Source organism: Salvelinus fontinalis, chromosome 39, assembly GCF_029448725.1.
Source record: "Salvelinus fontinalis isolate EN_2023a chromosome 39, ASM2944872v1, whole genome shotgun sequence".
NCBI lineage: Eukaryota > Metazoa > Chordata > Actinopteri > Salmoniformes > Salmonidae > Salvelinus > Salvelinus fontinalis.
The window spans coordinates 6,584,237-6,598,029 of NC_074703.1; the positions used below are offsets into that span (position 1 = coordinate 6,584,237).

Sequence of the window (13,793 nt, forward strand, 5' to 3'; positions counted from 1 at the left end):
CAGAACCAATTCAGCCAGCCCAAGTTGAGGAGAAGCCTGTAGAGAAGGAGGCAGAGCCAATTCAGCCAGCCCAAGTTGAGAAGAAGCCTGTAGAGAAGGAGGCAGAGCCAATTCAGCCAGCCCAAGTTGAGGAGAAGCCTGTAGAGGAGGCAGAGCCAATTCCGCCAGCCCAAGTTGAGGAGAAGCCTGTAGAGAAGGAGGCAGAGCCAATACCGTCAGCCAAAGTTGAGGAGAAACCTGTAGAGAAGGAGGCAGAGCCAATACCGCCAGCCCAAGTTGAGGAGAAGCCTGTAGAGAAGGAGGCAGAGCCAATACCGCCAGCCCAAGTTGAGGAGAAGCCTGTAGAGGAGGCAGAGCCAATTCCGCCAGCCCAAGTTGAGGAGAAGCCTGTAGAGGAGGCAGAGCCAATACCGCCAGCCCAAGTTGAGGAGAAGCCTGTAGAGAAGGAGGCAGAGCCAATTCCGCCAGCCCAAGTTGAGGAGAAGCCTGTAGAGAAGGAGGCAGAGCCAATTCCGCCAGCCCAAGTTGAGGAGAAGCCTGTAGAGAAGGAGGCAGAGCCAATTCCGCCAGCCCAAGTTGAGGAGAAGCCTGTAGAAAGTGAGGCAGTAGTAAAGAAAGTACCAGAGACTTCTCCTGCACCTCCTGCTGCTAAACCAGAAAACGTTAGCCCTGAGAGAGATTACGAAAGGACAGAGTCAGAAACAGGGGTTGAACCCAGCACAGAAGTCAAAGCCGACAAGTCAGTTTCACCATCCCCTTTTGAGAAAAAAGTCCCTGAACAGCTCCCAGAACCTGAACCACAATCAGCTAAAGTTGATCAGATCCCACCTCAGGAGGCTGTAGAAGCTCCAGCACCAGTAGTAGAAAAAAAGACAGATGAAACTGAAACTGAGGCTGGAGCAGAACGTGTAGGTCAGAAAGACGAAAATCTGGCATCTGTGGATACAAAGGTTGAACCAGAGGCAACAGCAGATAATAAGGCTGAAAAAGCCCAGGATATGTCTACTCCCCCTGTTTCTGAAGCTAAAGAGCAAGAAAAGGTCAAAGCAGAGCATTTAGAACGAGCTATAGAGGCAGCGTCACTATCATCTGCTGCTAGTGAGCCACAAGCCCCTGAGAACGTTTCTGAGGAGAAACCCACACAGGAAGGGAAAGAAGCTGGCAGCATAGCTGAAAATAAACAAGAGGTGTCTATAGCTGAGAGTAGGGAGCCAACTCCTATTGTGTGTGATGAGAAAGCAGTGCAAGAGAAAGAATTATCCAAAGATGAATCCGAGCAAACTCCAAAGACAGACTCTGTGTCTGAGAGCATTCAGCCAGAGAAAGAGAAAGTGGTTGTGTCACCACCTGTAGTTAGTGAAAAGCAGGAACCTATTTCAGTATCAGAGGTGAAAGCTGTGAGTGACAGAGAGGGAGGCGTAGAAGACAAAACACTACCAGAGCAGACTAAAACATCTGAAACTCTATCTGAAAATGTGTCTATTGCCCCAGCCCCTGTAGTAGAACCTGACACCCTAGTCCTTGTAGTTGGTGAACAGGACGAAGACAAACCCCTGAATGAAGTGAAGTCAATGCCTGAAATTCAAGGGATAATAGAGGCTGAACTGGATGCAGTTGGAGAGGTGACTGTAATATGTAGCAACAGTAGTGGCTGAGAATTAGATGATTCAAGTCAGAAGGGCTCTTTTCACAAAAGTTTCTACACCCTTTCAGTTATGCAAAATAATCTAAAGACATTAGTTGTAAAAAAAAAGCTATCCACCCTTTATACATCTTCATTTGTCCATTTTAAATGTTCCAAATAATATGTAATGTTCATGATCAATTATGGATGATTATCATCTATTTATTATACAATAATTGTGTTTTATTATTTTAATTTACAGGCAACGCTGAAAGACCCTGGAGAAAAAAACACAGTCGCTAAGGATATCAGTCCCACCAGCCCCTCAGACCTTGCCAAGCTGGAGAGCACTGTCCTTCCCATACTAGAGGCCCAGGCTACACAACCAAAGGACAATTCAGACAAACTGACCGACTCACTCAAGACCAGACGCAAACTTGTGGTGCTACCCCTCTCACCTGAATCTCCCAGCACAGAGGATGACCCAGAACTCTCAGAGAAGAAGGACGCCTCAGCAAAGAAAAAGCTGCTGGTGCCGACAGACATCAGGGGTGACTCGTTGGAGGACAGCAGTGAGAGCTTAGGGAAAGATAGTCCCGTGTCAGGGGATGACGAAGACTTAATTCGTAAACAGATCATGGAGATGAGTGAGGATGAGGATGCTTCGCCGTCCGACGAAGAAAACCTCATCCGGCAAAAGATCCGAGATCATGAGAGGAAACGATTGGAGCAGGAGAAAGGGGAGGGGAAGGAGAGAAGCGCAATGGCAAAAGGCAGGCGGCTCCTCAAGAAGAACACCATCAGCCCTGAGGACGAAGATGAGCGGAAAATCTCACTGGATAAACCTGACAAGGCATGGAAAGAGGGATTGGAACCCAAAGTCTCAGACTCTCAGGAAGGGGAACAGCCTTCGGCAGATAGAGTTGTGGCGGTACGCCAATTCAGAACCATCGAGCTCAACACGACTACCAACCTTGTGCGCATACCGGGTACGTCAGATGATGGAGAGCTTGAGATGGAAAGCCTCACCAACTCTCCTGATGATCGCTCCAGGGGCGATGGGTCCTCCAGCCTGCACGCATCCAGCTTCACCCCTGGTACATCGCCTACATCCCTGTCCTCTTTGGATGAGGACAGTGACAGCAGTAGTCCCAGCCGCATGCACAGTGGCGAGGGGAAACAGCACAGGAAAGCGAAGCATAGACAACAAGGCCAAGGTCTACCCACCATCGAAGACTCTTCTGAGGAAGAGGAGTTACGAGAGGAGGAGGATCTGCTAAGAGAACAGGAGAAGCAGAAAGGCTCTGGGAAGAAGTCGAAGAAGGACAAAGAGGAGATCCGAGCTCAGAGGAGGCGGGAGCGTCCCAAAACGCCGCCCAGCAACCTCTCTCCTATTGAAGATGCCTCCCCGACAGAAGAGCTGAGGCAAGAGGCAGAGATGGAGGAGTTCAGGCGATCATCCTTATCCGATTTCTCTCCCAGCATTGAGTCAGAACCAGAGGGAGTTGAGATCAATGCTGCAAAGATTGCAGCAGTACAGAAAGTATACCAACTTCCTACATCTGTTTCTCTCTACTCTCCAACAGCTGATCAAGGTGCTAATAAAAGCCCTGAAAAACGAGCCCTGAAAACTGCAGACGAAGCCTACGAAGAGATAATGCTAAAGGCTAAAACACCCACAAGGGAAAAGGTGGACCCCCCTCCGGGGAAAGAGTCCCTCTATGGTGGGATGCTGATAGAAGATTATGCCTTTGAGTCCCTTGTTGAAGGAAATGGAAAGAAAGTCCAGCAGCAGGAGCCTGAGAAAATCTCAGTGCCAGCTCAGCCCAAAATACTGAGATCTCCAGATGAGGTTTACGAAGACATGATGGAGAAGAAGAAAGAATTCATGCAGCTGGAGCAGGAACTAAAAAAGGCACAGTCCATGTCAGATAGACCCACACCAATGATTGTATTGCAACCCACTGAGCCAACCAGCTCCAGGAGTGTTACAGTTACTATAGGCAAGGATGGGAAACCACTGCTCGATGCTGAGGCTGCGTATGAGGAACTCATGAAGAAAGTTCTGACTCCTGGGACTAGCCCGACACAGCAGGGTCCTGATATATCTGGGGCGGCCCCTGGTGGTGAGTTCGAAGGTACTGAATCCAGAAGGGCTCTGCGTCCCATACCAGACCTGAGGGTTACACAGTGCTCTTCAGGGGAGGAGGACGCTGATGAAGAGGCCACTGAGACCAAAAGTCAAGATAAGCCAAAGACTTCATCAGACAATCCTAAAGTTGATCAGGCACCCTTAACAGCTGCTGCAGAAACTGAGTCCAAATCAGTTGCTTGCAAGGTCCCCCCATCAACAACTTCAGACCAACCACAGACCCACATTGAATCTTCCCAGACTGACCAGCCTCTGGACATAACCCAACAGGATGTCATGGACTTGTCTAGTATGAAGTCCTCAGCCCCTGCTGTTGCCAGTGTATCGCCCTTACCCACCGTCCCTCAGTACACCCCCACTGTTCACAGTGTAGTGTCAACCACCCCACCAGTGCCCCCCAAACCAGCCATCCTGCACAGGGCTCTGTCTCAGGAAAAAGCAGATATTCCTGAACCCCCTCCACTGCCCCCTCCCACCATGCCAAAGCCATCGGTTTACCCCAGGAAACCCCCTGTACCGCTTCCATCTCAGGCTATAATCAGGTCAGAACATGTTGCCATGACAACAGCCCAAGGGTCGCCGGTAAGACAACCTCATGTCCCCCCACCGGTTCCTCCAAAGCCAGCCATCCCTGCTGGAATGGGGTATAGCCACAGGCCAGGGGAAAACGTTAAACCACCCCTTGCTCCAAAACCTGTCTCTCAGCCTGGCTCTCCTGCCCACATCCAATATCCAAGACCCACTGCCCTCCACACAGGCCATGCTGATGTAGCCCTGAATCTGAGCCCCTCAGCTGAAAGCAGGCCAGGTCACTTCTCAGGTCATTCCTCGGGTCACTCCTCGGGTCACCCATCCCCCACTTCTCCGCGATACGGCAATCGACACGAAACTTATGTGGTTATAACTCTGCCATCCCAGCCCAGCTCTCCAGTGGAAGGGATCACCACCCAGGCCCCATCCAGTCCAGGTCCAGCATCTCCCTCAAGACATGCCCAACCTCCACCTCAACCTCAAACACAGTATCAACCACAACCTCAACCCCAGAAACAACCACAGCCACCTCCACCACACACAAATAGGGTGCCCCTGGCATTCACTCGCATCACTGAGTCCATGGAAAGTCAAGAGATATGTGGACCAGAGAAAGTTGTGTCAAGCTCCTGTCATGTCATTGAGGCTATTTCAGCATCCGCTCCACCCCCAGAGGTCAGGTTAGGACAGGTCACTCAGTTTGTGACGACAGAAGTTCAAAGAACCATGGTGTCTGTCCGACACGAAAGGTCGCCGCCCCCACCTCCAGCCCCAAGAGCGAACGGTGTTCCAATCTCACTGGAGAAACCTAAACCACAACAGACACAGAGTCCACAGGGCTACCAGCCAGGGGAGGTAGTAGACCTTCGTACCATGAAGGTGAATTCAGAATCGGCCATGAAAGTGGTGGATCTGTCTTCGTCAGATGTTAGACGTCAGTCCTTGGCCACAGACATCAACGGTCGTCAGACAAGCGCAGTGCAGTCCCTAGTGGTGAATCTCAGCACTGAGTCAACCAGTGTTTCCATAGTGACTGACAGCATCACTATAGTTACATGTGCTGCCACCATACAAAGTTACGAAAATACCAACATATCCCAAGTCCCTTCTCTGCCCCTTCAGCTTACAACCACAAACAAAGCCTTCGAGCCTGTTTGTCAGATCATCTATCGGCCCATTGATGCACAGCCCACAACCAGCAACAATGCTGAGATCCCGATGAACCTTTCTGTAGGACCTGGCACAGGCTTAGGGACATTCCAGACACCTGTCACTATCGCCCCTACCCCTGTCCCAGGGTGTGTGGCTAATGGTCTGAGCAGCGGGATGCCGACAGTAGCGGGTGCGGTGGACCTTAGCACAGCCAAACCCTTCAACACAGTGGTTTCGGTCGACGCTTCCTCCGCAGAAGTGGTCATGGCTGTGATCACAGAGGAGGATGGGAAGCCTGTGGACCTGACGGCTGGGAGAAGAGCCATCTGCTGTGATGTTGTCTACAAGCTGCCATTTACAGGTAGCTGCACCACCCAGCAGCCCACTACTCCATTGCCCGAAGACCGCTTCGGCTACCGAGACGACCACTACCAATACGACCGCTCACCCTACAACATGAGGGGCTTCGGTGGCATCAAACCCTCCATGTCCGACACCAATCTGGCTGAGGCTGGGCTTTTCCTCTATAAGAGCAAGAACAGTTACAATTTCCATGGCACCACAGAGGGTGCAGTAGACCTGACATCCTCCAAGACATCTGATGCAGGTTTGTGCAGTGACATCGCCGACCTCTCGCTGAAATGTCACTTTGAGATGCCTCTGCTTATTCATGGCTGATCCTGTGGCATTTTAGTGTATTTTGTTGTTTCGTTCACTTCTTTTTGGTTTTTCATGAGTTGTTTGCATGGACATTTTACCTTATTTTTTCGTTCTACCTTTATGATCATTTTTTTTGGTACACCGATGCATTTTCTTGCATGCTTTTTGCTTTGACTTTACATCATCTATGATCTGGCAAGACTGGAGGTTTTTCCATTTTTGTTGTTGCTTTTTTATTTATTTGGATGGAGCATGGCTTTCGATGGATCATTGCTTTCGATGGAGCATGGCTTTCTGTCTGATGTTTCACCACTAAGGCTACCTGTTTTTGTGGACTTAATAGATTTATTTTCCCCAACAGGTGTAGCTTTGGACTTCTCCACCAAAGGCTCAGGGTTATATTCAGGAATGATAATCCCCCCATATTCCCAAGCCAGAGTCAAAGGAGCTGTTGGGACACACTTTGGCACGAGCAGTGTCCTGAGATCCTCCAATGGGGTGGTGTACTCTTCAGTCTCAGTACCAGTCCCATCCACCTACGCCATCACCACACAACCTGGGTCCATATTCAGCACCACTTACAACTCCCTGTCAGCGGGCATGCACACCAGCGACACCATGCCATCCCTGTCCACTCTCCAGAACCAGCCCATGACTCGGTCCCACAGCTTCATTTCCACCACCTCTGCAGACGATCAAGGGGACGTCCCCCTCAACCTGGAGCTCGCTAAAGATGGCATATCCACCTCCGCGGCCCTCACCACCAAAACGGTCACCCTGGCCCTGGAAAGGCTGGACTCGTACACGGACGCGTCCCTGGAGGCTATCGCCGCCTCGCTGGAGGCCCTGTCCTCGCCCTGTGTGCCAGGGGAGGGCCAGTACCAGATGCAGCGTGAGATTCTGGAGATGGAGAAGTTCAAACAGCAGCGGTTGGCTGAAGAACTGGAGTGGGAGCGTCAGGAGATCCAGCGCTTCCGCGAGCAGGAACAGATGCTGGTGCAGAAGGAGCTGGAGGAGCTGCAGTCCATGAAGCAGGCCATCCTGTGCCAGCAGGAGGATGAGCGCCAGGCCCACCTCATGATGCAAAAGGAAACCTATGCCCAGCAGCAGCAGCAGCTAGAGCAAATACAGAGGCTCCAGGAGCAGCTCCGAGCACAACTGGAGGAGCAGAAGTTCCGGAAGATGTACCCGGGGGAGGTGTTGCTGGGGCATGGCCAGCAGGAGGCAGTCGTCCTGGGGCCGGACGGCACCGAGCTGGCCCGGAAAATCATGGATAGTGGGTGCCAGACAGACGACGAGGACAGTGTTGTCGATAAAGCCTACACGGCGGGGAGGAAGAAGAGAAGCACGGCCAAGAAGAGCGTAGACAGCTGCGTGCAGACGGACGATGAGGACCAGGAGGAGTGGGAGCCTGCTCGGGCCAGACGTAGCAGGCCTCGCACGTCAAGGGGGGACAGAGGCGGACAGACTTCCGATATGTCCATTCAAGCTCACTCTGAGATCTCCATACAGACGGACTCTGCAGGTAATGTAAGAATGGACGCCAGGATGGAGCTCTCCGACTCGGAAAGTCCACATTGGGAAGACAAGAGACGGCCCACGCCCTTGGAGATAGAACAGTCTGGCCACCTCAGAGCTGACCCCTCCTCACTTCAGGCCCCGCCCAAATCCCCTAATGTTCTCTACTCCCCCATATCCCCCTGCATATCCCCGAGCAAATCCCTTGAGTTTGTGTCCTATGAGAAATCACTGGGTGATACAAGCCCACAGAGAATAAGAGGGAGTACTGATCCGACCAAAGTCTCTCCAATCGGCAGCCCCAAGGGACCTAAGGCCATGCAGAGATCCATGTCCGACCCCAAGCCCATGAGTCCCACTGGAGAGGAGAGGGCATCATCCAGTTTCCAGTATGGCGACGGTTACTCTGTGAGTTCTGGTTTAATCATTGTTTGCAATTGTGATGTGTTCTATTCAAATGGGCATAGAGTTTCTCCCTTAGGCACGCAGGCTTTATATAAAAGGTCAGTTTTCTCACCCCAAGGAGAAACATTAGAAAAGGGCGCTAACACTTGCATATTATTATTTATAGATAATTGGGTTTATTTTGTCATTTTATATTAAGACAACTAGAGTTAGAGTTTTTTGAAGTATGATATACTGTGACATTGGACAAACAAAGTAGAGCATAATCCAGGATAATGTTCTGTTTTGAAACCAGATTCGGATGCATTTCTGTTCTGTTTTGAAACCAGATTTGGATGTATTTACAGGTTGCACTTCTTGTCATAGCACTACTTAATCCATTATTGCTCTGAAAATTATGTCTTATTGCAGTTCCGTTTCTCTCATACACATCTAATGTAGCCCCCAGCTTGCTATTCATTCGGTGAGTTTGCTGTCTAAATTCATATGAGCCTCTCATAGAATGCCCTTTCAAAGGCATTGCTGCACTAAAGCTGATATATTTATATTGGCATTTTAGTTTGAAGGCAAAGCCCGCAAGACCGGAGGCAATTTTCTAGAAGACTTTCCATTTTTCATATTTCATACATTGAGTCATTGCACAGTGCCTCTTCAATGTGATTTGGGACTGGTAGCATCCTTGGTAGATATCCCACATTCTTTCTTTCCAACCAGACTTACTAGATCAAGATATATTTGAGGTACTGCAAATGACTTAGTCCAAAGGTTACAGCTATTCGTTTAGTATCTACTAGTTGTATTAAAACAAAACATTTGATTTCATAAACACCACAGGTATAGAAGTGTGTTCATATAAAAAATCATTCAACTTGTTTCCATGGGACCGGTTGCAGACATAGTCAAAATGTAATGAAAGATGATTAAGTTAAGATATATACTTACAGTAGGTTATAAATACTAGAGTTTGGCGGTATCCAGAGACAGTGCCTTTGGAAAGTATTCAGACCCCTTGACTTTTTCCAAATTTTGTTACGTAACAGCCTTATTCTGGAATGGATTAAAAAATATATAAAAATGTATTACAATAAAAAACGGAAATATCACATTTACATAAGTATTCAGACCCTTTACTCAGGACTTTGTTGAAGCACCTTTGGCAGCGATTACAGCCTCAAGTCCTCTTTGGTATGACGCTACAAGCTTGGCACACCTGTATTTGGGTAGTTTCTCCCATTCTTCTCTGCAGATCCTCTCAAACTCTGTCAGGTTGGATGGGGAGTGTCACTACACAGCTATTTTCAGGTCTCTCCAGAGATGTTCAATCGGGTTGAAGTCTGGGCTCTGGCTTGGCCACTCAAGGACATTCAGAGACTTTGAGACCTTGCCTATAGTAACTGTAACACTCCTGGAGCTGGTTGGCTCAGTGGGTTGCAATACAATCTCTGGTGTGGGTCTATCTGACATGGACTGTGCCTTTTTCAGTTCCTGCTCCAGCTGCATGAGTCCCGAAGCCACTCATGCGTTGTCTTGGCTGTGTGCTTAGGGTTGTTATCCTGTTGGAAGGTGTACCTATGCCCCAGTCTGAGGTCCTGAGCGCTCTGGAGCAGGTTTTCATCAAGGATCTCTCTGAACTTTTCTCTGTTCATCTTTGCCTTGATCCTGACTAGTCTCCCAGTCCCTGCCGCTGAAAAACATCCCCACAGCATGATGCTACCACCACCATGTTTCACCGAAGGGATGGTGCCAGGATTCCTCTAGGCGTGACCCTGGCATTCAGGCCAAAGAGTTCAATCTTGGTTTTATCAGATCAGAGAATCTTGTTTCTCATGATCTGAGAGCCTTTAGGTGTCTTTTGGCAAACTGCCATGTGCCTTTTACTGAGGAGTGGCTTCCGTCTGGCCACTCTACCATAAAGGCCTGATTGGTGGAGTGCTGCAGAGATGGTTGACCTTCTGGAAGGTTCTCCCATCTCCACAGAGGAACTCTAGATCTCTGTCAGAGTGACCATCGGGTTCTTGGTCACCTCCCTTCTCCCCTGATTACTCAGTTTGGCCGGGCGACCAACTCTAGGAAGCTGTCATCAAGGCAAAAGGTGGCTACTTTGAAGAATCTCAAATATAATATATATTTAGATTTGTTTAACACTTTTTGGTTTACTCCATGAGTCCATATGTGTTATTTCATATTTTTGATGTTTTCACTACTATTCTACAATGTATAAAATAGTAAAAATAAAGAAAAACCCTTGAATGAGTAGGTGTGTCCAAACTTTTGACTGGTACTGTATATAGGTTTTATATCTATATTGTGTAGATTGCTGAGGATTTTTATTTATTTAATCCATTTCAGAATAAGGCTGTAACGTAAAATGTTTTGGGAAAAAGAGAGAAGGTCTGAATACTTTCCGAAGGCACTGTATATGGTATACCAGCCAAGCATTATACATACTTAATCAAGCCTCTCATTGTTCCTCTGGCCCTCTCCCGGGGTATATAAATCAGTTTTCTGCCTGAGTGATACACCACAGAGCTCCTCATACTGTACATACAAGGGGTGGACAAACAGCTGTGTAACAGTCCTGACCTATTTATGTTAGTTTTTATGTGTTTTTGGTCAGGGCATGTGTTTTGGGTGGGCAGTCTATGTTATCTGTTTCTATGTTGGTTTCGGTTTGCCTGGTATGGCTCTTGATTAGAGGCAGGTGGTTTGCATTTTCCTCTAATCAAGAGTCATATTTAGGTAGGGCATTCTCACTGTTTGTTTGTGGGTGATTGTCTCCTGTGATGTTTCGTGTTGTTCGATATATTTTCACAAACGGGACTGTTTGGCTGTTCGTATGTTTCGATGTCCGTTCCTGTTCGTGAGTTTACGTTTGTCTATGTAAGTTTATGTTCAGGTTGCGTCGACGTCGTTTTGTTATTTTGTAAGTGTTGAAAGTGTTTTGTTTTGTTTAGTCTACGTCGTGTTATATAATAAAGATGGCATATTTCCCTGACTCCGCATTTTGGTCCGAAGATCCTTCTCTCCTCACCTCGTCCGAGGATGAGGAAAGTGACAGCTATGACAGAATCACCCACCAAAATACAGTGACCAAGCGGTATGGGAATGTTCGACGGAGCAATAAGAACTTTTGGACTTGGGAGGAGATCCTGTCTGGTAGAGGACCCTGGGCGCAAACTGGAGAATATCGCTGCTCTCGTGAGAAGAGTGAGGCAGCCACAGCCCAGGAGCGCTGGTATGAGGAGGCAGCTAGGAGACGTGGATGGAAGCCGGAGAATCAAGCTCGTAACCGGAATTATGAGGGGACTCGTCTTGCACGGAAGCCCGAAAAGCCCGTGAGTAACTCCCAAAAATTTCTTGGGGGGGGGCTAAAGGGTAGTGGGCCAAGGGCAGGTAGGAGACCTGCGCCCACTTCCCAGGCTAACCGTGGAGAGCGGGAGTACGGGCAGACACCGTGTTACGCAGTAGAGCGCACGGTGTCTCCTGTACGTGTGCATAGCCCGGTGCGGGTTATTCCACCTCCCCGCACTGGTAGGGCTAGATTGGGCATTGAGCCAGGTGTCATGAGGCCGGCTCAACACGTCTGGTCTCCAGTGCGTCTCCTCGGGCCGGCATACATGGCACCTGCCTTACGCAGGGTTTCCCCGGTTCGCCTACACAGCCCGGTGCGGGTTATTCCACCTCCCCGTACTGGGCGGGCGACCGGGAGCATTCAACCAGGTAAGGTTGGGCAGGCTCAATGCTCAAGAGAGCCAGTACGCCTGCACGGTCCGGTATTTCCGGCGCCACCTCCCCGCCCCAGCCTAGTACCTACAGTGCCTATATTACGCACTAGGCTACCAGTGCATTTCCAGAGCCCTGTTCCTCCTCCACGCACTCTCCCTATAGTGCGTGTATCCAGTTCGGTGCCTCCAGTTCCGGCCCCACGCACTAAGCCACCTGTGCGTCTCCCAAGTCCTGTACACACTGTCACTTCTCCCCGTACTAGTCCTGAGGTGCGTGCCCTCAGCCAGGTGCCACCAGTGCCGGTACCACGCACCAGGTATAGAGTACGCTTTGAGAGTTCAGTGTGCCCTGTCTCTGCTCCACGCACTAGTAGGAAGGTGCTTATCATTAGCCCGGTGCCTCCAGTTCCGGCACCACGCACCAGGTCTACAGTGCGCCGTATCCGGCCAGAGCCATCCGTCTCCCCAGCGCCATCTGAGCCATCCGTCTCCCCAGCGCCATCTGAGCCATCCGTCTCCCCAGCGCCATCTGAGCCATCCGTCTCCCCAGCGCCATCTGAGCCATCCGTCTCCCCAGCGCCATCTGAGTCATCCGTCTGCCAGGAGCCTGCAAAGCCGCCCGTCTGCCATGAGCCTGCAAAGCCGCCCGTCTGCCATGAGCCTACAGAGCCATCCGCCAGACAGGAGCCGCTAGAGCCGTCAGCCAGACAGGAGCCGCTAGAGCCGCCCGCCAGACAGGATCTGCCAGAGCCGCCAACCAGACAGGATCTGCCAGAGCCGCCAACCAGACAGGATCTGCCAGAGCCGCCAACCAGACAGGATCTGCCAGAGCCGCCAATCAGACAGGATCTGCCAGAGCCGCCAGCGAGCCATGAGCAGCCAGAGCCGTCAGAGAGCCATGAGCAGCCAGAGCCGTCAGAGAGCCATGAGCAGCCAGAGCCGTCTGAGAGCCATGAGCAGCCAGAGCCGTCAGAGAGCCATGAGCAGCCAGAGCCGTCAAAGAGCCATGAGCAGCCAGAGCCGTCAGTGAGCCATGAGCAGCCAGAGCCGTCAGAGAGCCATGAGCAGCCAGAGCCGTCAGAGCGCCATGAGCGTCGAGAGCCGTCAGCCTGCCATGAGCGTCGAGAGCCGTCAGCCTGCCATGAGCGTCGAGAGCCGTCAGCCTGCCATGAGCGTCGAGAGCCGTCAGCCTGCCATGAGCGTCGAGAGTCGTCAGTCAGCCATGAGCTGCCCTTCAGCCTGAAAAGGCTGGATACCCAGAACTGCCCATCAGTCCAGAGCTGTCTCTCTGTCCGGAGCTGCCTTTCAGTCCGGAGTTGCCCCTCTATCCTAATCTCCCTCTCTATCTTCATCTATCTCTATAGTCTTATCTATCCCTCTATCTTGATTTATCTCTCTGTCCCGGTGTTATCCTTATTAAATATATTATTAAGAGAATTGTGTGGGGGAAAAAAGAGGGTGGACATTCTTTGTGGGAGGAAGTTAGGATGGATTATGGTGGGGTGGGAACCGCGCCCGGAGCCTGAGCCACCACCGTGGTCAACTGCCCACCCGGACCCTCCCCTGGACTTTGTGCTGGTGCGCCCGGCGTTCGCACCTTGGGGGGGGGGTACTGTAACAGTCCTGACCTATTTATGTTAGTTTTTATGTGTTTTTGGTCAGGGCATGTGTTTTGGGTGGGCAGTCTATGTTATCTGTTTCTATGTTGGTTTCGGTTTGCCTGGTATGGCTCTTGATTAGAGGCAGGTGGTTTGCATTTTCCTCTAATCAAGAGTCATATTTAGGTAGGGCATTCTCACTGTTTGTTTGTGGGTGATTGTCTCCTGTGATGTTTCGTGTTGTTCGATATATTTTCACAAACGGGACTGTTTGGCTGTTCGTATGTTTCGATGTCCGTTCCTGTTCGTGAGTTTACGTTTGTCTATGTAAGTTTATGTTCAGGTTGCGTCGACGTCGTTTTGTTATTTTGTAAGTGTTGAAAGTGTTTTGTTTTGTTTAGTCTACGTCGTGTTATATAATAAAGATG

The 13,793-nt window shown here is 50.2% G+C and overlaps 1 protein-coding gene across 1 annotated transcript in view; it reads left to right on the forward strand.

Moving 5' to 3' along the window:
* Positions 1-13,793, forward strand: part of pcloa (piccolo presynaptic cytomatrix protein a) — a gene marked incomplete at its 5' end in the record, with an annotated part of 45,213 nt that overhangs the window by 2,029 nt on the left and 29,391 nt on the right. Inside the window, 3 exons of the mRNA XM_055905291.1 lie at positions 15-1,622; positions 1,887-6,066; positions 6,481-8,045. Of these exons, the coding sequence (XP_055761266.1) occupies positions 15-1,622; positions 1,887-6,066; positions 6,481-8,045 (7,353 nt within the window). The remainder of the gene's footprint in view (positions 1-14; positions 1,623-1,886; positions 6,067-6,480; positions 8,046-13,793) is intronic.